The sequence below is a fragment of the Athene cunicularia genome, assembly GCF_003259725.1.
Source record: "Athene cunicularia isolate RWA chromosome 2 unlocalized genomic scaffold, athCun1 chr2_part1, whole genome shotgun sequence".
NCBI lineage: Eukaryota > Metazoa > Chordata > Aves > Strigiformes > Strigidae > Athene > Athene cunicularia.
In genome coordinates, this window is record NW_020799095.1 from 129,491,216 (window position 1) to 129,518,017 (window position 26,802).

At 40.2% G+C, this 26,802-nt stretch overlaps 1 protein-coding gene across 1 annotated transcript in view; it reads left to right on the forward strand.

Moving 5' to 3' along the window:
* CPQ (carboxypeptidase Q) overlaps positions 1-26,802 on the forward strand; it is a 138,783-nt gene that overhangs the window by 13,908 nt on the left and 98,073 nt on the right. The window contains exon 3 of the mRNA XM_026843569.1: positions 26,505-26,712. Coding sequence (XP_026699370.1) covers positions 26,505-26,712 — 208 coding nt within the window. The remainder of the gene's footprint in view (positions 1-26,504; positions 26,713-26,802) is intronic.

Here is a 26,802-nt window from a genome sequence, read left to right on the forward strand (position 1 = left end):
ACTCTGTGTCTTCTGTTTGCCAGACTATTTATGGAAGTGCATTTCAACATGTAATGGAAAATTTAGAGATGAGGAATAGAGGTGGAGACTGAAGGTAGTAAAGCCTGTTTATTAGGTCTGGGTACTGGCATTACAGCTATTTCAGAATTGAATGAAAAGGGTGGAGAAACAGATGCCAAATGTATGTTTGTTTAGAAGTACTGAATCCTTAATTGAGGTTGAGAGCTGAGGTGTCATTCCCAAAAGCAATTTCAAATTTAGATGCTGCCAGGAAGCATTTTTTCATTAAATGTACCTTCTGTCCTGTCTTTGTTTACCTTCACTTAGGGTTTTTTTGGGTGTGAGAGGGATTGGTTAATCTTTTCAAGAATACAGGTATTCAGGTCCAGTCTGTCCCTTTTGCCACTCTGTGATGCCTAGATCTGTTTGTCTTGTATTAGAAATTACCTATCAGAAAATAGGTATTGCTGTAGGCAGGGGGGATTTTCTTATCTCCATGACTTCTAGTTTTCTCTTAATCACCAGCTGTGTGTGTCTCCTTGTCTGTTCTACACATGTCCTGTGCTGGATGGACTCCATGGTGCTTCTTTTCAATCAGTGTCTGGGGCACTGTTTGTTCAAGTTGTTTGCCTTTTTGATTGACTGATGGGAAATACTGCATTGTTGCAGGGAGTAGCATGTTAGAAGGGTGAGAAATGAAAGGTAGAAAGTCGATAAAAGACTTCTAAGTGTTGTGAAAGTCTTGCATTCTTGTAATTTGTATACCGCTGCTTTGTTGACCAGAACCTTTGCTTCTTGGGCCTGTGTATTTACATGTGCACCTATAATATGAATAACTGCTAATGGTATTGTGGCAGTTCTCCAAAACATTCTGGAAACGTCACAGAAGGTATCTTCCTTCTGATAACTGCACTATCCCTCTTTCCTCAGGTGAATGAAGGGTAGAACATCACAATTTTCCCTAAATTGTATCAGCTTTGGTGTTGGTTGGGTTTTTATTCAACCCTTTTTTGGACAGGAGGTCGCTTATTGTTATTTACTTACACTATTTGCAATGAATTAAGCTGGCTGGAACAATGGAAGCCACTTTGTGGTGTGATTTCTAGGTGATCTTGCAATGTGAATAATATTAATAGGTTAAAACAAGGTACTTTCTAGTAGATTAACATTTTAGGATTATTAGGGCTGATTATTAATTCTTACTGACAAGACAGAATTGATAAAGTCACAGCATTAATTAAATCAGTATTCTCTTGCTGACAGCTTGGTGGCCATTTCTTGTTCCAGGGATGGCAAGTGGCTGCCACATTGTCAAGGGCAAAAAGAGTGAAGGGAAACTTTGAGTAGGGATTATATGGGCAGTTTCTTTTTCTTGAAAGTTTGGTAGCATAGCTATGGAGTGAATGAAACTGCTTCAGGACTCAGGCGTCCCAACTCTGAATGAGGGCAAGAAGGGATGGACTTGGATATACTCAGGAAAACTCATTGCTGTGTTTATGTTAGGGCTCATGCCAATTCATCGGTGTCAATGAAGGATTAATTTATTTAGGACAGAAATGGTAAGTGAAAAGGAAATAAAATTAGCAAGAGTATCTCCCTTGGCCTGTGAAGAGATGACAGTAGTTATATGGTGGATATTACCATGTTGGTGACAGTTGTGGCCTTGTCCCCATATTGTGTTAGAGTCAAATAATTCTCTTGCTACTTTACAGATATCATGTAAGAGCGGGTTTTGTTACTTAGAAGAAAGTCACTATAACAGGTAGGTAATTTTCCCTGCCCTCCCCCCACAAATGGTGTGTTTATGACAGCCTTCTTCCCAGTAACAATTTCCTGAAGCACTGGCAATTTGATGGTGAAAACATTTAAACATAGGTATTAGGAGTTAAGAATAACAGAACTATTTTTAATGAACCTTCTCAAATAACACATATTACTGTAGTCAGTCAACAGTATCCATAGTATTTTGCTTTTTGGAGAAATCCAGATGTTGACTTTTTTTAGCTTTAATAGCTTGACTGTGCTGTGATTGATGGTCTTGTACAATTTAAAGTAATACATACACTTATTGTTGAGTACAATAAACTGATGAGTATTTCCCAGTGTGTAGTGGATGTTTTTACAGGAAAAATACTCAATTTACAAGGCATGGTTAAAAATGTGGTTGTAATAAGCTAGCCATAAGTCTGGTTTTTTTGCTTCCTAGCTGTAATTTTATGAACATTTTATAGATAAAAGGTATCCTTTAGCTGTTGAAATGGTCCAGTATTTATCCTGTGGTGAAGGTATCCTTATCAGTCTAAAACTGTAAGTCTTGTTCAAGAACCACAGATAAGATAAAGTCATAACACTCTGTCTTGTAATAATAACCCCTTTAAGGACTCTAGAAAGGAGCAAAATCAAGTGTTTTTCAAGAACTCAAAATGTTCCCCAGAATTCTCAGAGATAAATGCCAAGAGCCCAATTATTATTTTTCTAAATGCTGCAGAACAGTATATAAGAAATGTAACAGGGAACATATTGCAAGGCCAGAATAGGCCAAGGAGTACTTTGACCCAGTCTGGAGGCTGTTAACAAGGACACATACTTGGTCAAATGATTCTCTTTTTGGACTGAATTCATCATCTTATACTTGTCTGAAGTAAATAATTTCCTTCAGTTTCTCTCCCTTTCTTCAGGCTACAGGTGGCCAAGACACAATGTCTACTTGTGAAGCTCTAGTAACTCTAAGCAAAAGCTGTGTCTGGATGAGAGCTGAATTCATGAGTGTCAGGGTGCAGCTCAAGATTTATGGCAGAGGTTGCGTGGATAGCCTGAGCAGATGCGTACGACACAATTAAGTGCAGGCATGCCAGGGCTTAAATATAATTTCATGTAACATATGTGAATTTGAAAACTGTGCTTTTCCTTTATCTTAATTTCCCCTTTTTATGTCCTCACTTGATTTATTTTCTTCTACTATTTGTAGTCATGTATACCTTTTTGTATATACATTGTACTCTCAAATGCATTTTCTTTTCCTCTCCTGTTTTCTCTTTTATTCTTCACTGCTTTGTAAACAATTCATTCCCTTCTCAATCTCACTGACAATGTATGTGAGTTAATGTCATTTTTCAGTTCTCAGGTGCTAGCACACCTGATTTCTTACATCACCTCTTTCTAATGCTTGGTCTGCTGCCTTCGGTTCTAGATGTGAGACTTGCCTGCTAAGGAGAGCTTCCTCCTTTCCCTAAAACTCCATGTCTTAGTAAAGTAAGGGCTTAATCACATCGGTAGTGGCAGAGATACTCATCTGCTCATTCTGCCAAGTTTTCTGAAATCTGGGATGGTACAATAGTTTTGGTAGGATTTGTTTTGCTTTTATTTGTTTTTTTCTAGTAAAGTAGTGCATCTGGCTTTTAAAACTGATGTTTTATCCTTGAAATACTGTATCCTCTGGTTGTGTCATGATCCCTAAAGTCTCCTTTCCCTCCTGTTCTGCCCCTCCTTCCACAATGAATGCCAGTATACCTAATATTTTGCTACCATCGTAGAAGTATTTTTTTCTTATGACCCGTTCTGCTGTCCATAGTGGGGGAGCAGTGTTGTGTCCATGTGGGATTGTATTTCAACTGGTAAGCGCTGGCTAAGACTTTGTGAGTGTGAGGGCATTTGTCTGTTAATACAGGACTTGACATGACCTGAACCCAGCCTGCTCATGAGCTGTAGGTCAGATCCCTGATAGTCTCTATTGCTCTGTGTGCTTGTTGTCTAGTTAAGCAGACCTATATTCCCTTCCATGTATCATAAGCTGGGAGTCAAGTGGCTAAGACAGGTCACTTTGCCCTAGAAAGCTGCCCTTCTTGCGCATTAAATGTCCTGGATCACCGACTATTATTTGCAGTAAAAAAATCTTGACCTGTGTCTAAATTTCTAAAACTTAACCTACATCCTAAAATAATTTCAGGAGCTCTTCATCTAACTGCTTTATTTTTACTGTCTTCTTTTATTTTGGTTATTTAATAAACAAAACAATTGCTGTGAACAAGCGAGCCTATGTTAGGACAAAGGAGGAGTTGGGTTTGTCATCGTTTTTTCTTCAGTAATACCATCTGTTGTAGCATGGGACTGGTCATCCAGATTGCTGCTCAACTAAAAAAAATTAGCATTCCTCAGGCATCTAACTAAGATTGTTCACTGCCTCTGGCACCCATTGAAAGGAAATGAATGAAATTGGTTTATATGTACAAAATGGAGTAGGAGTTTTTGTATAATTAGTTTTTGTAAGTTTTTGCTTCACTTCCCTCCTTTCTCCCAGCACTCATATGCACCTTTTTCTGACCTGCCTATACCACCCTGGTGACTGTGTAATTTTCTAGGCTCCTGAAGCTGTGCAGCCTCAGTGGCATATCTGTCCATGTTCAGGGGCCATCCTGGCTGATGCTCACAGGATGCATAGCTGGAGAGAAGCCAACACATAAGAACTTTGGCCACATGTACAAGCTTAGTGTCCATGAGCTGCCAGTGCTGTGGGTGCATTTGAATTTTGGTCCTCCTCTACAAGTTGTCTGTCAGTTCAGGAATTTGCAGTTTGGCTTTTGGCCTGTTAGCGCATGTGATATGTGAGTTAATTTCCTGCAGTTCTGTTGAGTCCGCTCAATTTTTTGTTTGCTTGTAATTAAGTAAGCTTTGGGCTCTCAGGTCTGCAGAGGTGGGATGTATTTTAGTCCATCTGTAAACCTGCTTCCTTGTTTTTTAGTTAATGAGATAATCTTGTGTCTTGTTCTCTTGGGATTAGGGAAAATATTTTACTAGTTTTCCAAACTTTTTCCTTGTCTAATTTCAAATAATTTTTGCATCTTTCAAAACAAAAATACTTGTGCTGCAATGGAGTTTTCCCATCTGATGATATAACTAAAGTAAAAATCACTTTAAAAAAAAAAAAAAAAAGCTGCAACTATAGATTGAGGTGCAACAGCTGAGACTGGGCATGTATTAGCAGTTGATGCTAGGTGCCCTTGTTGAGCACGTCTTCTAGTTTAGTTCACTGGTGCTCAGAGACTGCTTGGTGATTGAGCAGCAAGGATTTGGGGAGGTTCACTTCAAAAGCTCATTCTTTATTCAAACTAAAAGGCTAATATGGACATACCACGTGAGACCTTTAAGAAAGTCACATCATATGTAGAATAATTTAAACTCTTTATGATGTAATTTCTGTTGTTAGTGATTCAGTTCAGCAGAGCAGGCTGTGGCTCTTGATTATCAATTCCAAGGGGGAGCACAGGGACAGACACAAGGCTTTCTGTAATTCAAGGAAGACAAACTTAAGGATACTTACTGCATGTGAGCGAAGTAGGTCTCCTTAATGATGACATGTACGTAAAATCAAATAGTATTATTGAAAACTTCTTGATAGAAATGTCTAATCCAGATTGTCTTTTTGTCAAGAGAAATCACTGGGGAAGATCTGTTTTGAAGGGGAAAAAGTTACTGAGTTAAGTTTCCAGAAATAATGTTTTTCAAAGGATGTCTGGGGCACAAGACATTTCTCTTTAGTGTAAAAGTAAACTATTTCTATATTTACTGAATAAAAAAATCTACTTCATTTACCTTCTTTTTTTCCCATTTCATGTGACAGTGCTAAGCTGGTATCTGGAATTTTCCTTAACTGCTTGTAATACTATATTCTTTGGTCCTGGTGCATAATATTATGGGCAGTGTCACCACTCTTACTTCCAGAGAGCTAACTCTTGTTGGAAGTACTGAAAATAAAGAGTTTGTCTATATTATATGTGGGTCTGATGCCTTCATTTATTTACTCAAGAGACTTTGTTTGCTCATTACCATCTCCAGGGACAGAGCACCTGTTCTTATTATTTCCTTGTTGTGTCCCTAGCATGGTAGTTTTATGCATGCAGGGTGAAGTGGTGAATGTGTGTATTGAAGAGTAATTTTCTTTCAGTGGAGAAGAGATTGCAATTGTGGTCAATTTTAGAACTGATCTCTGAGGGAACTGGAAAACTGATGAACCTGATTCTCCCCTCTGATATCGTGTGTGTTTGCTTTTGACACTGTAGAATTGTTATAAAAATAGTCTCGTTCTGAGTAGGCAGGATCTTCTGTCTGCTTTGTGCAGGCTTGGGGAACACGTGAGACATAAAGGCTTCAGGAAGCTGGATGATAACTCTAGAGATGTTACAGTAGTGCTGTAGCATGACTGAAGAAATCAGGAAGCACCACTGATTATTTGTGAACACTTTTCACTTACGGGATTAGTATAGCAGCAGGAATTGTTTATAGGAAACATCTCAATGAGAAACTGTCGTAAGGCAATATCCTGTGGCAATAGGATACAGCAATATTGTCTTCTTTTCTACTAAGGGACCAGGAACCAAGGATAAAACCCATGTTTGAGGTGTAACAAGAGGAAATAAGAGCAGACGATGTTTTATAAGTCTCTGGTGAGCTCGCGGAAGATTCTAGTTATGTTTCATAGTGCTATGCATGTTGTCTTGCTGCCCTTAGAGATATGAATTGGTGGTGTGGGATTTATTTTCCTGCCCTGCACTTAGGGGCTTTCTCTCCAGGATGTCTGTATATGTTATTGACTGACAATTCATTTTTACTTTGCTTCCTGTGTTCCCGGAAGGCCAACATGCCAGACTGCATTCTGCAGCACTTACCTTTGGGCAAATCCTAGCTGTCAGCAAGAGAACTTAGATGTCACTAGAAGAAATGGAGCCTGTGCTTTTGGAGATGATCATATTATACAGTGGGTTCTTGCTATTTGAACAGTGATTAAGGAGTCAAATTTCAGGTAACTTCATAACAGTGAGAAATCTGTAGATGATGTTTCTTAAGTTCCAATCTCTCTTTGGCTTTTGCCAAACTTTTTGCCTCTTTTTACTTTGAACTGCATTGCTCTGTTTTTTTTTATCAGTAGACAGGGCTTCTTGTGACATCTGAAACCTCTGCGTAATTTCATACATCTTGTATATTTGTTTTCTTACAAAGTCAGTAAAATGCTGATGAGACTAACAAGGGCTTTCTCTGCCTCCTCCTAGTTTTGACTATTCCTGTTCAGGAATACATTAATGTAATTGGGAAGAGTTTAACCCATTTAGTGTCTAGTAATATAAGCAGTATCCTGTAATTTTGGTAGAAGCAGGTAAAGGGTTAGTAGTATAATATCTTCTGTCAACAGACTCTGTTGTCCAGAAAGATGCTGTGAGGGTAATGGTCCTTTTGAAATCCTCTCTTCCTCACCAATAGCTTCCCAAGGCAAACTTTTATCAATGTGTAGTATTCAATATTTTTTTCCTTCTCTTCAAGCCCACCCGCTCTCCTAACACTACTGACTTACACATTTTGTTTGTGGCTAGATGGCTACCCATATCAGGAATAACATATTTTAACTCTGGTCTTATTCGGGTACCATGATTAGATTTGGTAATATTCTGTCTGGCATTGGTAAGGTTTAAAGGAACATTTTTTTTCTACCTTTGCATTACTGATTCATGTGTATAAAGATGCTGGACGTATAAAACTGCCAAGTCTTGGGTTTCTTGTACTGATCTTTAAGGAGTTACAGCTGTGCTTGCTGTGGGTTGAGCACTAGGAACTTCAGCATTTTTTCATTATTTCCTGTTTCACTGTAATCAGCTCTGGCTTTCTTTGGTGCTACCAACCCCTTCTGAGTCTGTATGAGGTGCTGTGCATATGAAAGCTGTGTTAACAAGTTCAGAACCATTTGATTGTAATGTCTTGATCCATCAATTGCAGGTTCTATTTTAATGTTCTCACAATATTCAGTTTTCTTCATTACACTGGTAACATGTCTCATTAGTATGTGGCAACCATAAATGTAGAGGATTGAAGGAAAACCTGACAATGAAAATGCAGATAAAGATTACAGAGTAATTGAGTAATACCGTGCCAGTGGATTATTTTCACAAGTGATGTATTTATTTTCAGCTGCTGATAAGATCTGAGAAATATGTGGACTGTCATTTCATTTCATTTCTCTGTAATTCTCTGTGTTTTTTCTGTGTAAGTGCAGCACTGAGGACTTTATCTGGAGTGTTCATCTCAGGAGCACATGAGCACATGGCTCTGGACAACCAGAAGAGATTAAATAGTACCAGAATGGTTGTGCCAGAATGGTACAGAATTGGTGTTTGGGGTATCCTAGCCTAATACTCTCCTTTTTTCATTTAAAAAAAAAGAAAGAGAGAGTAAAAGTTCTGTTTCTTGATGTATTCTAGGATTAACTCCATTAATTTCAAGTTACGCAGCAACTCACTTTTAAATTTTGGTCCAAGCAATGATGAAACAGCTTATACAGAAGTCTACTGTATAACTTCATCTTGCACATCCAATTTTATTATTTTCATGTCTTATAATTGGTTTTCCAGTTTGTACTTCCCACGGAGTATTGTTTCTATTTCCTGTATTACTCAAGATGCATTTTCAGAATCTATTTGGTATTGTTCTTAATCTGATGTTGTTACTAAAATTATCAACATACTACAGAACAGTTTTATCATGTATATATTAAAGTTTTATTTATTAAATATGTTTTATCTGCTTTAAAACATGTGAAGTATTTTTTTTCAAGGTTTACTGGTGATTTCCAAAAGTGAATGCAGGTTTATGTAGGGACTCTGGCTGGATTTATGTGCTTCAGAATCTCATGCATACCACAAAATGTTTTATTTTGATATGTAACCTTTTATGTCATGTAAAACAAAGAGGCAGACAAATCTAGGTGCCATTTAAAAAATATACTTAATATGCTAGCCAACTGTTAATATCTCTGGTTTATGCCCCAGGCATGCATAGGATTTGGAAAGGCTAATTGTTTTCTTAAACATCTGAGCAAATGTGTATGGTTTGCTCCAACATATTATGTTTTCTCTTTACAAGAATGCTTGCATTGTTTTTCAGGGGGTAGGGGGCCTCTCATTTTTGCTAGTTCTTCCACTTCCCACAGTCTTGCTTGTGGCTTGTCCATATGGTAGGGTATTTCTGTGTTATTTCATGACATGTCTTCACATAGGATGGCCTCACCCTGCTGTGTTAGCTCTACTGTGATGTATGTCAGGCATTTAAGTATGATGAGCTAGACCTGTTTGTATGATGAAACCCCTTGCACAAAAAATTTGACTTGTGTTTTTAGGAAGTCAGAGCCAGTTATTCCACAGCTGTTGTTTAGAATTGTTTCCTAAATGTAGCCTGATGTTGATGTCCAATGGTAGAAATAATGTCTTGTGCCTTGTAAGTGTAACCATTTCAATTACTTTCCTTTTCTCCAGCATTGTTTTCCCCTTCAAATCCAATCACTCACTTGAGCCTCTTTCTTATCATGTCCATCTCGTTGCATCAAATATTAATCCTTTGGTCTTGCCTGCAGGGGAGGGCTAAATGGTGAAAATCCTTCTCCATCTGGTTTGTTAAATGAGAGATGCCAACTCCTGTCTCTGCTCTGCCAGTGACACCAGCTTTGATTACTTGCCTGTTGTCCTCTCCTTCAGGCACCTTTACACTTCCTCTCATTTTGTTTCTATATTTAGGAAGATGGTGCAAACCTAAAGCCATAACTTCGTTCTCTTCCAACTTTCCTTTTTAAATCTGACCTTTGGTTCAGTATTTATAGATCATTCCCACATGTCATTAGCTGGGTAGGTGACTAGGGGCTCTGACTTTTGCTAAACTTTCACCGTTACCTTGCTTTCTTGGTCACTTTCTGCAGTACTTCTGCATTGGCTGTCTGATATGAATATTGCAAATACTTTGTGAAACAGAGATATGTTTCTGTTCATTGTTATAAAGCAGGGTTGAGCTTTGACTGCAATTCCTAGAATTTTAATCTACTGTGATCACAAAAGAAGGAGGGAACCACATAGTTTCTGATTTACTTATTTCTATTTGGATTTCATCACTTTGTTTGCTGATGATTGTGAAGCACACAAAGTATACCTCAAGAAGAGATATTGAAACTATTGTACCGTTTAGCTCTGTAAAATCCAGATTGATTCTAGACATTTCTGCACAGGACAACAAAAGATATGTTTGTCAGACAGGGGAGAATAATCATGTGAATTAATTAAAGCCATGGATTCTGAAGTTCCATTCATCACTCTGCCTTTTGTCCCCATGGGATCTTGAGTAGCTCACAGTAATTTCTCTTTCCCTGTTTGCAAGCAGTGGTAATATTTTTGTGAATGTTAATTTACTGTAACATTTGTACATTATTTATTGTAAAGAAGACAACATTACAAGTTTACTCTTCTAAACTGTGAATAGGTAGTCAATAGTAGATTCTGCAGTAATTTGCCTGTGCCAAACCCATAACAGTGGGTTATGTAATAATACATCATGATAACCATGGATTGTTATTATGAAATAAAATGTAGTGGGTTTGATTGTTAACTTCTAGATTGAGATTTCCCATTGACCTAACAGTGATCTGTGGGAAGGCTCATGGGTGAATGACAAAGAATACAGGTCATTACCTTGGAATATCATATTTTCAAATGTAAATAGTTAAAACTGATTGGTTGACTGTAGCTCAAAGGAATTAGATTTTGAGTTCAATTCAGTAACAACTCACTATGAGAGAGCTGAAGCTGCTGGAGAGAGCATGAGGGAGCTGGAATTTCATAAAAGTACAAGTCTTTTTCTTAGTAACAGCTCTCTGTCATCAAGGACAACATGAAATTTAGAAATCAGGTCCTGGAATTCAAATGTGATTTTGCCCAAAGTCTGAGGTTTGGAAAGAGTGAGCTCACAAGTGGGACGTAAGGGAGATTTTAGCTGTTTTATAATCTGTATATTGCTTGCACCTTTTCAGGGAGTAGGCTGTGATCCTTCTTTGAGGAGGGTCTGTGTCTCCAAGTATCTTTCCCCACACTCTCCAAAGACAGAAACAACTTTCAGTGCTCCCAGTTTCAAGCTCTGAGAAGGATGCAGTTGCTGCTGGTAGCCATGTGAGAATCAAAGAGATTGTAAAGGGACCAGCCATCTTGAGTTCACACTCTATCTCCAGAATTAGAGGGATCTACATTTGTGCTCAGGCCCAAAGAGCTTGAGCAGGGGTTCAACATTGTCCAGATGCAGCCAGAAGCTGGAGTCCAGAATCCTGGGCTGCAGGGTTAATCTAAGAGACCATCCAAATCAGTAACTCCACAAAACTCTGTGTTCTTTTCCCTCTTCCTTTACTTAGTTTATAATGCTGACAATCTAGGAAAACAGAAATGGTGTTCTGCAGTGTCTAAGAGAATTCTAACATTTCATTCTTGCCATAAATGTGATGGGAATAGGCATATCCATGAGAAAACTTTAGCAGAGCTACTTGGAATAATAAGTGCAACTGCAATTTATGATTTTAGAAGTGCAACTGGTTTTTGGTGCCTAAAATAGGTTTTAGTCATGTAAATCTTTGTATGGTACTTCTCAATGACAATCAGTGATGGATTCCTTTAACCCTTTCCCATATAGAGCAGTACCTTTTATTCCTCAGATATTTCAATATTACTTAGTGAAATGACTTAAGAATTAGTGAAAAGATGGCAGAATCTAGATGAATGCAAAAAGATCACAAGGAATTGGACAACACCATTGTAAAGCATCAGACTTCCAGATAATGCATGTCCGTAGAAGTTTCCTGAGAAAGGAAATGTGGTTTGACCCCAGGGGGCAACTGAGCACCACACAGCCATTCACACACCCCTTCCCTCTCAGAAGAAAATGAAGGAAAAGGCTCAGGAATGGAGATAAGGATAGGTGATTCACCCATTATGGTCACAGGCAAAAGACAGACTCATTAGGGGAAGAAAAAAAACATATCACTTTAATTCAAACACTAACGGCAACACTACTTAACAGACAGAGTGGGACAGTGCGAAACATTACCACATCTTAAAAACACCTTCCTGCACCCCTCCCTTCTTCCTCCACCGAGTTTTGCTCGTGATGTCTCTGCCTTCTCCCTCCCCCAACGGCACAAGGGGCAGGGAATGAGTCAGTCTGCTACTCCTTCCTCTTCAGCAGGAAGGCTCTTCACATTCCCTCCTGCTCCAGCATGGTGTCCCTCTCACAGGAGACAGTCCTCCATGAACTTTCTCTGATGCGAGTACTTCCTGTGGGCTGCAGCCGTTCTCATGTTGCTCCATTGTGAGTCACCCCTGCAATCCTCCCAGCGCCCAGCTACAACACTGAGGGCTTCTGCGCCAAGAGTGGGCGCAGCTGCCTGCTCCGGTGTGGGGTCCTCCATGGGCTGCATATTGACATCTGCTCCACTGGTGACCTCCATGGGTGGCAAGGGGGGCGGCCCTGCCATCCCACCATGGGCTGTGTGGGGTCTCTGCACCCCCCCTCCTTCCTCCTCCTTTCTTCCACTGACCTCAATGTTCTCATAGGTGTACTCCTTGCAACTCCTCCTCCCAGCTCCCACAGCTCCTCCTCTCAGGTTCCCCTTCTTAAACACGTTACCCCAGAGGCACAGCCACTATCACTAATTGGTTCAGCCTTGGTTCAGAGGTGGGTCCAACTTGGAGCTGGGAGAGCTTTGAGAAGCTTCTCACAGGAGGCCACTGCTGTAGCCCCCTCCCCTGCTACCAAAAGCCCTGCCACACAAACCCAGCACAAAAAAGGAGAATGCCCCTCATTCCTATGAGGATCTCCCCCATAACGTGTCTAAATTGAAACAACTAATGTAATTGGTCATGCTTTTAATACAAAATGTTTAAAATTAACAATTTAAAATACTTAGATCAGTGTCAGCTCATGATGTGATGTGCTTGGCTATATATCTGTATAAACAAAAGATGTATAGAAAAAGGGTGTTGTTACTCTTAAGTCAGTCTAGCTGATTAAGGAAAATGTGATGGGATTTCAAAGCACTCAGGTCAGTTTGGTATACTGGGATAACTGTTGGGTATTAGAGAAAGTATCTGTGAGGCTTGAAGTGATTTTTAGTCCATGTATTTTTGTGGCTGGGAAATTCTAAACACAAATACACTGTTTTTTCCACCTCCACTCAAGTTTTTCAGAAGGATGTTATAGGGTAGCAGGGAGCAGACCTGTGAGCTGGACAGCCTGGCTGTCAGGGTTTCAGAAGTAAGCTCCTAGAGGGGTCTGTCTTCATCATAGGTTTGACAAATCACAAATTTCCAAGGAAGAAGATGTTTATCAGTATTTTTGCAGCCAGGCCACTCAGTACTTTCATAGCTCTGGCAGAAAGAAGTGATACTTAGTGATTTGCAGTGTACCATGGGTCATGTCAACCATCAACTGTTCATTGCAGGTGAACAGTTCAGTGGTTGAGTTGTGGATCAAGCACTGTCCTGTTAAATCAGGAGTTTTGTTAATACTAGTATTAATCAGTTTATGGGCTACATCACAAGATTCACCTGCAGGTCAGTGAACCTTTATCTTCATGTAGATGAAACTATTAAAAGCCCTCTTTGGGGGCTGGGTGTACAAAGGCTTTGCAAGCTGCAAATGATCTTTGGGCACATACAGAACAACTGCTTTAAACTATGTGATAAATAGTTATGAACTGAACACATTCAGAGTTGTTCTGTAGAATTTAGTATCTGTTTATAGACAATTTAGATTTGAAACAAGTACCATTTCCAGTGAATAACTACTACGCTCACACAGAAGTATAGTATTTTACAGAAACAGATTTTCTCCACAGCTGCAAGTTAATTCAGCCTGTGCATATTAGCTTGTAAAACACAGTTCTGCTTCTAAAATTATATGATACACTTCTTTCTAAGTAGATACAGTTTTAAAACAGATGTTCTATGTATATTTTTCATGAAGTTATAGATGTGGTCTCAGTGTTAACATTATTCATTAACCATCAGTAAGATAACTTTCCTGCACAGTGTTCTTCAGTGGGGAAAAATCATTCCTAGTTAGCATTTGAACACTGGGAACAAAATTCCCACGTTTTATTCTGTTATTGTCTTGCAGTGTTGCACTAGGTAGCTTCAGTGTTTTCGTACCTTGAACTCTAAGGCTGTGGTGCGTGCACAAGTCTGTAAGTGCAGGTGACTCGCTGTATGCCCTTCCTTGTGAAGGTTGTCTGAGCAGAAGGGTAACACCCAGGACAGACGGGTGAGAAATAAGTGGGGAAGCTTGTTGTCCCCCCCACAACAGCCCTCTTCTGGAGCTACCAGAGGTGAACTCAGAGAGCTGTGCCATTCCCATGGCTGTCACTTTTCAGGTGGTCTGGAATCTCATCATGTACCTAAATGCAGTTCACTTGCTCCACCACCACACTTCATCTGATCTGACTGGCTGTGTGCCCGTATCTCTTGGTTAAGGTCCAAAAGCATTTATGTATTTAAATTTATGTACAGACTATAAAAGTCATGATCACTATTGTACATTCCAACAAAAGCCTCCAGCCTGCTACCTTTTTTCCAACAACATTTTCTTCAGCAACATGGATCAACTAATGAAAAGGAAAGAAAATTGTGTTGTTTCACAGTCTCTCTTTGAGCAGAGACTCTCCTAGGCACTCTTTATTAGATATTAAAGAAATCCATAAAATGTAAGAGTGGGATTGAGAGTAATCTTTTCTCTCCCCTTCAGCAGATGATAAAGGAATCAGCGTTATCTCCAGAATTAAATAGGAAGAGCACAAACCTTCAAACAATAACCAAAATATTATGAGTATATAGTATTGTCATGGTTTAAGCCCAGAGTGCACCTGAGCACCAGGCACCACTTGCTCACTCCTTCCCCCTCAGGGGTGGGGAGGAGAAAATAAAAGGCTCGGGCATGGAGACAGGGAGAGGGAGGATTACTCACCAGTTATGGTCATGGGCAAAAGATAGAAAGATCATCAATATAATTTGAACACCACTTCCACTACTACTTAATTTACCGATCAGAGTAGGACAGTGAGAAATACAACCACATCTTAAAAACACCTTTCCCCCCTCCTCCCTTTTTCCTGGGCTCAGCTTTGCTCCTGATTTTCTCCCTCCTCCCCTGCAGTGGCACAGGGGCAGAGGATGGGGTTTGTGGTCAGGTCATCACCCATTGTTTCTGCTGCTCCTTCTTCCTTCGGGGGAGGACTCCTCACACTCTTCCCCTACTCCAGCGTGGGGTCCCTTTCACGGGAGATAGTCCTCCACAAACTTCCTCCGACATGAGTCCTCGCTATCTGCAGCTCTTCACAGACTGCCCCAGCATGGGTCCCTTCCGTGAGCTGCAGTCCTCCCAGCAACTGACCGCTCCGGTGTGGGCTTCCCTCAGAGTCCTGGCCTTCTTTGTGGGGTTCTCCATGGGCTGCAGGGGGGCATCTGCTCCACTGGTGACCTCCATGGGCTGCAGGGGGGCAGCCTGTCCTCTCACCATGGGCTGCAGGGGAGTTTCTGTCCTGGCACACCTCCCCGCCCTCTCCTCCTTTCTTCAACTGACCTCAGTGTTTGCATAGGTATCTATCTCCCTTGCAATCCCTCCCCTCAGGTTTCCTTTCTTACCTTATGAGAGTTGAGTCATGATCCCAGAGGTGCAGCCACTGTTGCTAACTGTCTCGGCCTTGGCCAGAAGTGGGTCTGATTTGGAGCTTGGGGGAGCTTCAAGAAGCTTCTCACAGGAACCACCTCTGTAGCCCCCTCCCACACCACCAAAACCCCTGCCATACAAACCCAGCATAAGTATGTTTTGAAGAGCACAGCAAACTTAGTATCTAAAACAAAGCAGTGACAAACTGTTGCCATTTGACAGTTATTTCTTTTTTCCTTTTGAGGAAGGAAAATTACTTCAGTTCTCAAGACTTAACTATTTTCTTGGGAAACCCCTACATTCATTTCCTCACAGCAGCTGCTGTGTACTGGGTGTTCTTCCCGGATGCTCCCAAAGAAACCAGGAGCACAGGAAGATCCCCAGAACTGATTTCAATCATTCTCCCAACTATGGTTTGGACTGGAAAGATTTTTTTTTTCAGCCTCACACTCTTCATTTCCCAGGCACAACACTAATTGCCAAGAAAGGAGCTGTTCAGAGGAAATATGTACCTATTGGGACATTTTGTATTTCATCTGATGTGGATTATGAAGCTTTTGGGAGAATCTGCCACAGTCAACAAATACAGCTGGGGAAAGAATGCTCACGCTTGGCATGACATGTTGCTGTGCTGCTCAATATTTAGTCCTAGTCCACAGGAGTTATTATAATGTTATAATAAGCTTTAAAAATATATTCTGTTGCTAAAAGGAATTTTTCTGTTTACAGTGAATCTCATATTTGAGATTGAAAAAATCAGGTTGTATATGTAACTTTGGAGCAACAGGCAAGACTTGACTGAGTTTTGAAAATAAAAACATACCACTTTATTGAAGAATTTTACCAAATCACTGTAATACACTGTTAGATAAAGTATCCTTATTGCTTACGTTGTATTTGACATTGTGTGAGTGTCATTGTATAATATGTGTGAGAGACGAGAAACCAGGCCTGTGAGAAAGACAAACGTAAGACAAACAACCTGGGAAAGCAAAAGTTGAGACTAATTGAAGAAATGCCTCAAACACTTGCAAGACAAAACCCTGAGTCACAGGGTGCTTTCTCTGGAGGCCGAAGCTGGTAACGCTGCCCCATGTAGCTGGGGGAGAGAGCCCTGTGAAGACAGGACGGCTCTCCTCTGGGGTACCTGGGCAAATTTCAAGGGCCATGTGTCCAGTGAATGACCTTTCCTTCATTATCCACAAAATGCATATTAAAGTTGACACCCCTCAGTATGCTAACGAGGGCTGTCATGATCATGCTAATTACATCATCCCATGAAACACCTTACCCCTCTCTGTACATGGAATACGTAGGTCTGTGGGTCGACCTAGGGGACGGACCCAAGGAAAGGGGGTATAAATCAAAGGGGGGAAGAAAGGGCTCTCTCTCTCTCTCTCTGCCTCTCTCCCTGCCCCCCCGTCCATCTGGAGAAAGCAGTGAAGTGAAGAAGACGGATGCCAGCGAAAAAGACAGCCACCTCCTGGAACCATCGCCGGTGGGATCAGCGCAGGAACCCAGACCAGTGATCCGTATTTCCCCGTTCCCTCTATCTCCCTCTTTTCCTTTTTCTATTAAGAAATGCAAGGCATATTATATTGCTCACCACAACTTGCTATATACTTTTCCCCTCTATCATTCCCATTCCTACCTTGTGGATTTTCCTTATCTTACTCTATGCACTTAAAAAAATGTATCTCCATGAGGCTTTGTTTGCATTGCCCCAACCTATTGTAGGGAAAATACATTCCTAAATATGTATGAGTTTAAGATAGGTTTGTATTTCAGTTTTTTTATGGAGGACAGTGTCCAAAGAGTGTACTGCTCTGAATGGTGTGTGGCATGTAGAAGGAAGGGAAGAAGAAAAGCTCCATCTACACCCTCTTCTGTAAGTTTGAAACTTTCCCCTGCCTTCTTTAAGACTTCTCTCCCCTCTATTTAACTCTATGGTCAGCTGATAAAAAGAAGTTTTGTGGTGGGTAAGACCAGTATCCTCCATCCCTAACCTTTTCTTTAGCTCACTGAAAGTGTTGGCTCTGTGTTACCCTCTACCATGGCCATCCTTCAAAAGGAGGAGGAACCTCTCTGTACTGTCCCATAATATACTGTATTCAATGCCAGAGGAGGCTCAAGTTTCTGGAGTGACTTAATGCAGAGGCCTGTGTATGGGAGAGCTTGACCTTCCCTGCTACTTACTGCCTACAGTGAAGCAGTCTTGTAAGCACTGATAGAGTGATTGATCCTACCCTAAAACTTCTGCTGCCTCTTCACACCTGTTTGTGCCTGATAATTTTAGTGTAAAAATTCATTATCAATAATAACAAACATTATTGAATGGACGAGGTACAAAGACCCGATCAATATTCTAGACAGCTAGCTGTTTAATAGTTTCCTTATGTGTTGGTAGCCCTGTGATGCCTCTTTGTCCAATTCTCTGCCTTCCAAGTAAAGAAAATGTGGGGTTATTGTTATTTGGTTTGGGGCTTTTTGTTTGGATTTATTTATATCATTTCTGTAGGTATAAAATATAACATCTGCTTCCAGTGAGGTTTTTTTTTAATTTGTCCTGTGTGTTCACTAGTCTCTGGTGATAGAGGGATAACTGAAGATACAAACATGGCTTCTGCTCAAGGCTGAGAAGCCAGGAGTTCAACAAAAAATAAAAAGAAACCCCATAAAGCCAGAAGCCTTGCAGCTGCTGGCAATTAGGACTGTCAGTGGCGTTCCCTCCAGGAGCCCTCTGCTAACATACCTATGGTAGTGTGCAGCAGGCAGCTGCGTTCTCACAAGGCGGGGATGTAAACACAGGAGGAGGGAGCTTGGTCGTTCATAGTGAGCAAAAGGAGGCCAAACAGGTGTATGACTTAAATGGTTCCCTCAAGGTATTGTCAGCTGCTGGAGAGTCATCCTTATGTCTAAAAGATGCAGAAAGTTTCTTTTTCAGTTGAAGAGCAGCTGATGCAAGTCTCTTGTTTCCTACAGACATTTGGAAAGGATTGTGCAGACTTTTCTACTTTCCCAACAGTTGGATAGTCCCCAGGTGGAATTCATTGGACTTGCTTCATTTGATCATTTTACCATTCACAGTTCTCTTCTGCTTCTTGTTTGACAAACCATATCTAATCTGCTCTGTTTTTCAAAAACTTCTGTGGTTATCATAGAATTTTCTTGGTGCATGTGGTACTGAATATTATAATGAAATACAAACATATATGTGTTGGTTGTATTCTGTAGCCTAGCATGTATGTAATTACACCAAAGCTACTATGCTTGTTTGGTAAAACCTAAGTTTAATGACTGCCTAGCACTGATTAGATGTAGTTTTCTAAATGGTAATTTAAATGGAGTCCATGTGGTAGCAGAGTAATGGTGTACTGTTTTCCAAAAGGAGTTTTGCTTGATAAAGCCAATAGTTTCAGGAGTCTCTCACACTTCTTTACATTTGTGCAGATTCCACATCAAGTACAGGTTGGTACAAAGTAATCTGAAAGACACTATAACTAGACTCCAAATATTATATCCTTGGTAGCAGACTACTATATTATTTAATTCTATATTTGTATCACATCGTATTTTTGCTCCTTAGTTTCTTAAAATTTTCTGTGCATATTCATATTTTGTTTCAAATTTAGCAGTCTTGCTATTATTTCAATTTACTATAAACCAACAAATCAAATTCTACAGTCAATATAAGGAACAAACAAAGCAAGAGAATCTTGGGACAAATGATGTGAGAAACACAGAATTAGGCTGAATTTATTTCTTTTATATTTTGCCAAGTGGCTGTAAATGGGGAACAGTCTTGATTTTATTTTTAAAGACCTTATTCTTCTGAGAAGATTAATAATACGTTTGGCATTTTGACTAATTTTGTTACAATTTGGCCTCTCTATCCAGATAATGGTGAGAATTTTGAAAGCATGTACACAGTCTGAGTGCACACAAGGACAAGTTTTGTTTTGTAAGGGCTTTATGGTGCTGGAAAAGGGGATTTCCTTGAGTGGAGTTCAGCCCTTGCCATGCTGCTCGTGATGAAGAGAAAGATACAGGAGTGAGGCACTCGTGAGTAGATACTCTCCAGAGCTAAGCGTGAGATGTAGTTTCCCTTCTGTTTTGCTACAGGATGTTCCATCACCCCTTTAAAGTGCGTAACTTTGTATATGAGAGGGGTTTCTGTGATATGTAGAATATACAAATGAAAAAACAGAACCAAACTTTGAGAAGGATGTGAGCCTGTAACCAAGAGTTAAGGCTGTGATCTTGCTATGGGTGTAGCTAGAGATGAATATAGTCATGGTTCCATTCAGGAATGTATTTTATGATTTCAGTCAATAACAAACTAGCTGACCTGATATGAATGTTTAGTTTATATGTGGTTGATACAGTGACTATGGCATGCGACCTGTAGAAAATAGGAGGTCATGTATGTAATTAGTGTCTCACAATGTGTTTGTGTGAGTAAACTAAAAGATACTTGAACATTCATTTTGTATTTCCCAACCCTAGATTGCTTTATGAGGTTGGTGTGAAATTGGGTGTGTGTGTGTATACGCATTATGGCTGGAGTAAATCTTTGTAAGCTTTCATATAATCAAGTTTTGTTTTTTTTAAATTTTTGTCATGTTAGAGTTCTTGTAATGTCATGCTACTTCTCCTTTTAGGAGATTGCTATCTTTCCCTGAGGCTTCAACTGGAGATGTGTTTTCCATCAGAGCATCCAGTTTAGCTTGAAGCACTAGTTATTACAGAGTTTATTTGTCCTTGGGCATTTTAGCTTATCTTAGAGATAAGAGTTGGTAGTCCAGGCATGAAGTAATGAAGCATGCAAAATCAGCTACCACTGTAAGAAGAGTTAGAACTGACCTGACACCAGCAGTACATCTTTTAATTCATGCCTTTTAATTTCTCCACATTTGATCATTTTATTCATAAGAGAACCTAACTAGCTCCCTCTCGATTTTTTTATCTTTCACCCTTTTCTGTAAGGTATAAACCACATCTGTTTCTTACGAGTCATTTGACATGCACTTCTAACAGAGAAAATGCTCTATTTTTAGGAGCCTTTCCTCTGCTTTGTTATTTGTACTGTGATACTTCTCTTAAATACTTTCCAAGATGTGAAATCTAGGGGAAATCTAGCAAAGCACAACCACTTTATTTATCTGAATCTTGTCAGCTGTTGAACAGTAATGTCAAGACCAAATGATAATGAGTTTTTATTAATATTAGTAGGTTTATAAAGGATTAATCTAGTGAGACATGTTCAATTTTTAAAGTAGTTTAAATATGGAGAAGAGAGCTGATCCAGTAGATCTAAAATCAGAAGAACAGGTACTTTTGTTAAATAAATAATAAAAAAAAGAACCTCCTACCCCCTCTCCTTTACTAACACCAAACTATGGTATTGGAGTATGGGTATATTAGATATTAAATAGCCTAATTACCCTTAAAGTTTTGCAAAATTAATTTAGGCTTTGCTGGATGACAACATTTTCAGAGAGAGTGTGGATTTGAAGCAGCAGAAGCTGACATCAGTGCCAGGTGTTAGTGGGAAACACCAAGGGTGCACCTCACTTGCCTGTAGGTGCCAATGTTGCAAAGATGAATGCTGATTCTGAATTGCTTTGTGATCTCCCAAGCTAGTCCTATGTGATGCTTTTCTTTCTTTTCTTTTCAAAGAGCAGGGAATGGTAAATGCAAGTCGTTTGTGGGTTGGTTTTTTGTTTGTTTGTTTGTTTTGTATAATCCTTTTTCTTTAGCAAGAATAGCCACAAAGTTGCAAAGTTGTGTTTGTTCAGACTCAGTGGAAAAAAGAAAGTCTTCCTTGCCCACAAGTACCAAAATTCTTTCTCCTGAACTACATCCTCTTCTCTGTGTTTCCAGCCGGACTCAGGACTGCTTCTTTCCATCTTCATCTGTTGTGCAGAGTCTGCTTGTAATTTGTTTTTTATTTTGTTTAGTTGATTCTTGCCTAGGTCCTGCCATATGGTCAGGAGGCTTTCCTGATTTTGGTTATCTCTGCATAAAGGGGGCTTAATTTACAGAGAAATTTTTTGTTGTAGTCTTTGACACTTTATTAAGCAATTTATTACATAGCTATACTTAACACATGGTGTGTTTTGCACACATGTAAACTTTAATCAGGTATATCCCAGGGTGCTTAGTGTCTGCCACAAATGTTTTCTATGCGAGTTCATCTTGCAGCGTTAGGAATATTCAGTACTGTGATATTGCCTTGTGCCTTCAGTACTGGTAATGCTTAGGGTCCATTTCCCTTTTTGTAGCAATAATTTGGACAGTCATCCATTCCCTTCAGGTCCCAATCGTCTGAACAGTTGCTGGCTCTTCCTGCCTGTGCCCAAATGTCTTAATATGAGTAGCTGGGTTTACCTTAATAATTTTGGCAAAACAGTAGTTTGAGCATAAAAATGGCAAGACTACCAGGTGATTTAAGGGTTTATTTTTTGGGGTAGCTGGGGTAAATTTTGTACCTGCAAGTGTTCATTCATTTGGGGTGAGTAAGCATGCATGCATCTCAGTGTGTTGTCAGAAGCTTTATTCACAGTTGTGGTGGAGTGTTGGGATTGAGCATCCAAAAGAAATGTAATTGGTACTTACATTGGGGAAACAAATACAATTTTAGGGGTTTCTTTTGTTGGGCATCTGGGAAATAACAAGGAAAGTAAAATCAATACAGGTAGTAATAAAACTTGAATTACTGCAGTTCAGTGTACACGGCATGTTAGTACTAAGACGTAATCTTGCCAGAAGACACAGGTGAATAGATTAATTTAAAATGAGCAGAAACTGCTTCTGCTCTGTTGAATGTAGGGGTTTTTTTGAACATTAATACATGCAATTGTAATATCTCATTTTTGTCAGTGTGTTATTTTATGGTTTTTGGAAAGTCTCCTGGTTAACATGCTGGGTATATCCCCAAACATTCAAAGAATTATTAAACATGCAGCAAATTGTCACACTTTAAAAGTGGGGGTGAGGGGGCCATCTTTTTTTTTTACAGGGACAGAGGGAAAGAAAAAAATATATAAGATCTGAATTTATAAGTCTACATGAGTTTATCCATTTGGGGGGGATTATGTGGCACAAGAGATTCTGAGTACCAGGGTAACCGTTATTTCAAAGGTGGGTTATGGGTCACCCAACCTGCAAAGCTGATGAGGAGAACGGGCACCAGCCTTTGCAAGAGGTTCAGCCATAAACAACTGGGAGCAATAATTTTCTAAACTGTTGCCACCTAATAAACAGATCTGTCTGCACTCTGAAGCAGCTCCCATAAGACCTCTGTAGCTGATTTTTAGTATTCTCTTTTCAAATAAATGTTTATACATATCTGCTCAGTGGGTTACATTACTGATTATAATATGACTTGTTGAGAAGGATTTATTCTTCTAAAGAAATAGAACTGAATAATCTCTCCCATTTTACCTAATCTGTATCCTTACAAAGTGTATTTATCCCTTCTTCCTCACTACATCTCCTCCAGGAATTAAAAATCCCCCCAATTTTTTGTTTCTCTGTTTAAATGTATAAAAATATGTGCCTGCTACTGTAAGTAGGCTCACAGGTGAAGATTTTCACATATTGGACATGGTTCTGGGTAGCTGGCTCTGGGTGGCCCTGCTTGAGCAGGAGGGTTGGATCAGATGACCTCCAGAGGTCCCTGCCAACCTCAACTGTTCTGAGATTGTTATTAATGTATGGATAAATAGTACTAAAATTTGTAACAGCTGATGTGATGAATGTCTAATCTGGTTTGAAAGCTTCAACTCTAGCTTTTCTTCATAGGGTAACATTGTAGATAAAGGTGATTTAGCTTTAGATATTTCTTTCAGAAACTTAATTCACTGGCATTTTGCTGATAAAGTCAGAATTTAGTATCTGAGACAAATACACAAATAGTATATTCATAATAATATTGAAGAAGCCTCTAGATGGCTGAATATTTTATGTATTTTGAAAACATCTCTGGAGTAGTGACTGAAATGTGAGAATTACAAAGTAGACCTGGAATAAAGGGTTGCAGATGTATATTATTTCATTTTACAGATTTTCTGCAGAGGATGGCCAGTACTAGAGCTGCTTATTCAGAGTTTTACCCTAATATTTCCATGCGCAGTACTAAGCTTATTTTAGGATTTAGGACATGGATACCAGTCAGTTTATGGTCATTACTGCGGTATCAGAATGGTTCTCAAAGCGTTCATCGTGTCTGTCCTCTTGAAACAAAGAGTATTTTTATTCAGTTTTTTCCTGTCTGTGAAACAAGTATTTTTATTGCCATTTTACAAGTGGGAAATGAAGGCAATGAATGATTTAATATTGGGACTATTTGCAAATTTGGGGACACATGTAGATTCTGATTTCTCCTTTTTTTCCCCCACGTGTTTTTTTCTGCTATATCTGGCTTTATATACAACTTCACTTTAAAAGTATTGACTTCAGCTGCAGCTGTAATGCTCAGTACTTCTCAAAGTCCAAAGATCTCAACAGAAGCATCAGAAAATTAGAAATATGTAAATAATGGCCAAATATAAAAAAACATTGAAGGAACTTGCTGAGGAACTTGTCCATTCCTTTTTAGCGATCTTGTGATGTCAGATGTTTAATCACTCTTTCCAGTTAGTTCTGCAAGCAGTGATAGTGGATGGAGTCTCTGGAAGGAAAATAATAGCATTAAATAGTCAAACAAAATAGTAATTAAATAGAAACTGTTTGCAGCTTTCTGTGAGGAAAGAAGTCACTCCATATCGCTGGTGAATGTCAGAGGAACTTTGTGATTATTTTAATTTTTTTCCTTTTTTTTTTTCATTTCCACAAGACATAGCTATTCCTAAGTGGAAGACAGTGAACCCTTACATCTAGTGGTGCATATTTTTCTTCTTCGCATAATTTGTGTAAAGTTAGTTGTATTTTTTTCTTTTTAGTTCTCTTTTGTCTACTTGAAATCTCAGTTTTACTGAGAACAAATAAATGTACATATTTTTAATGGTCTTGTCTTATTTTTTCCTGAAGTTTCTCATATTAGTGCTCTTTGAAATAAATCTCCTGTCTGATGTTGAAAGAGTTGAAGTAGTGAATTTCAGTTTCATTACTTGTCACAGGACAAAAAATGCACTTCTTATGAACTGTTCACTTACTGGCATTTCATTGCTTTTCTTCCTGATAAAGCAATGAAGGGAGTGTAGTATCAGAGCATTTACTGCTGTAATGTCAAAGCATGGCCTAAATAAAGTTTACATAGAATAGCTTTCCAGACATACAGAATGGTAAGTCAGATATTCTGATTAGTATAAAAACACTTGATGTCTTTTATCAAAAAGGACTGGATGAGTTACATCCAGGGGTGCTGAGGTAGTTGGCAGATGTGCTCGCCAAGCCACTGTCCATGATTTACCTTAAATCATGGCTAACTGGGGAGGTCCCATTGTACTGGAGGGTGGCAAATATGACACCCAGCTACAAGAAGGGCAGAAAGGATGATCCAGGAAACTATAGACCTGTCAGTCTGACCTCGGTGCCAGGGAAGGTCATGGACCAGGTCATCTCAGGTGCCATTAGAAGTCACATAATGGACAACCAGGGGATCAGGGCTAGTCAGCAAGGGTTTATGAAAGGCAGGTCCTGCCTGACAAACCTGATCTCCTCCCATGACAAGGTGACCTGCTTATTGGATGAGGGAAAGGCTGTGGATGTTGTTTACCGTGACTTAAGTAAGACCTTTGACACTGTTTCCCACAGTATCCTCCTGGTAAAACTGGCTGCTCGAGGCTTGGATGGTCACACGCTTCACTGGGTAAAACATTGTCTGGATGGCCGGGCCCAGAGAGTTGTGGTGAATGGAGTTAAATCCAGTTGGTGGCTGGTCACGAGTGGTGTCCCCCAGGGCTGGGTTTTGGGGCCACTCCTGTTTAACATCTTTATTGATGATCTGGATGAGGGGATCGAGTGCACCCTCAGTCAGTTTGCAGATGACACCCAGTTGGGTGGGAGTGTTGATCTGCTCGAGGGTAGGGAGGCTCTGCAGAGAGACCTGGACAGGCTGGAGCCATGGGCTGAGGCCAACTGGAGGAGTTTCCATAAGGCCAAATGCCGGGGGCTGCCCTTGGGCCACAACAACCCCCAGCAGCGCTGCAGGCTTGGGGAGGAGTGGCTGGAGAGCTGCCAGTCAGAGAGGGACCTGGGGGTGCTGATTGACAGCCGGCTGAACAGGAGCCAGCAGTGTGCCCAGGTGGCCAAGAGGCCAATGGCATCCTGGCTTGTGTCAGCAATAGCGTGGCCAGCAGGGACAGGGAAGGGATCTGACCCCTGTACTCGGCACTGGTGAGGCCGCCCCTCGATTCCTGTGTTCAGTTTTGGGCCCCTCACTACAAAAAGGACATTGAATGACTCGAGCGTGTCCAGAGAAGGGCAACGGAGCTGGTGCAGGGTCTGGAGCACAGGTCATACGGGGAGCGGCTGAGGGAACTGGGGGTGTTTAGTCTGGAGAAGAGGAGGCTGAGGGGAGACCTCATCGCCCTCTACAGCTCCCTGAAAGGAGGTTGCAGAGAGCTGGGGATGAGTCTCTTTAACCAAGTAACAAGCGATAGGACAAAAGGGAATGGCCTCAAGTTGCACCAGGGAAGGTTTCGACTGGATATTAGGAAGCATTTCTTTCCAGAACGGGTTGTTAGGCGTTGGAATGGGCTGCCCAGGGAGGTGGTGGAGTCCCCATCCCTGGAGGTGTTTAAGGGTAGAGTTGACATAGCGCTGAGGGATCTGGTGTAGTTGGGAACTGTCAGTGTTAGTTTAATGGTTGGACTGGATGATCTACAAGGTCTTTTCCAACCTAGATGATTCTGTGATTCTGTGAAAAATAGTAAATATATCCTTTTTGAGAGTCTGTTGGGGATGGTAGTGGAAGTATTCTTTTTAATAAGTCTGTAATAATGATAACAACTTACAGAGCTAAGTTGTTAACACTGTTTTTCTTTTCATAGCCCACATACTGGGTGGCAGAATTACCAGTCTGATGTACCCTGGATTCCCACTGCTTGCATCTCTGTGGAAGATGCTGAAATGATGTCACGAATGTCTTTCCGGGGCACTAAGATCGTTGTGCACCTGAAGATGGGGGCTAAGACCTATCCAGACTCTCCTTCCTTTAACACTGTGGCAGAGATAGTTGGAAGCAAGTACCCAGAGCAGGTGAGTGAGAATATACAAAACGAAACTTATTTTATTCTTGAAAAATGTAAAAAAACAAATCCAAAGAACAGCTAAGAAATCCCTCAAACG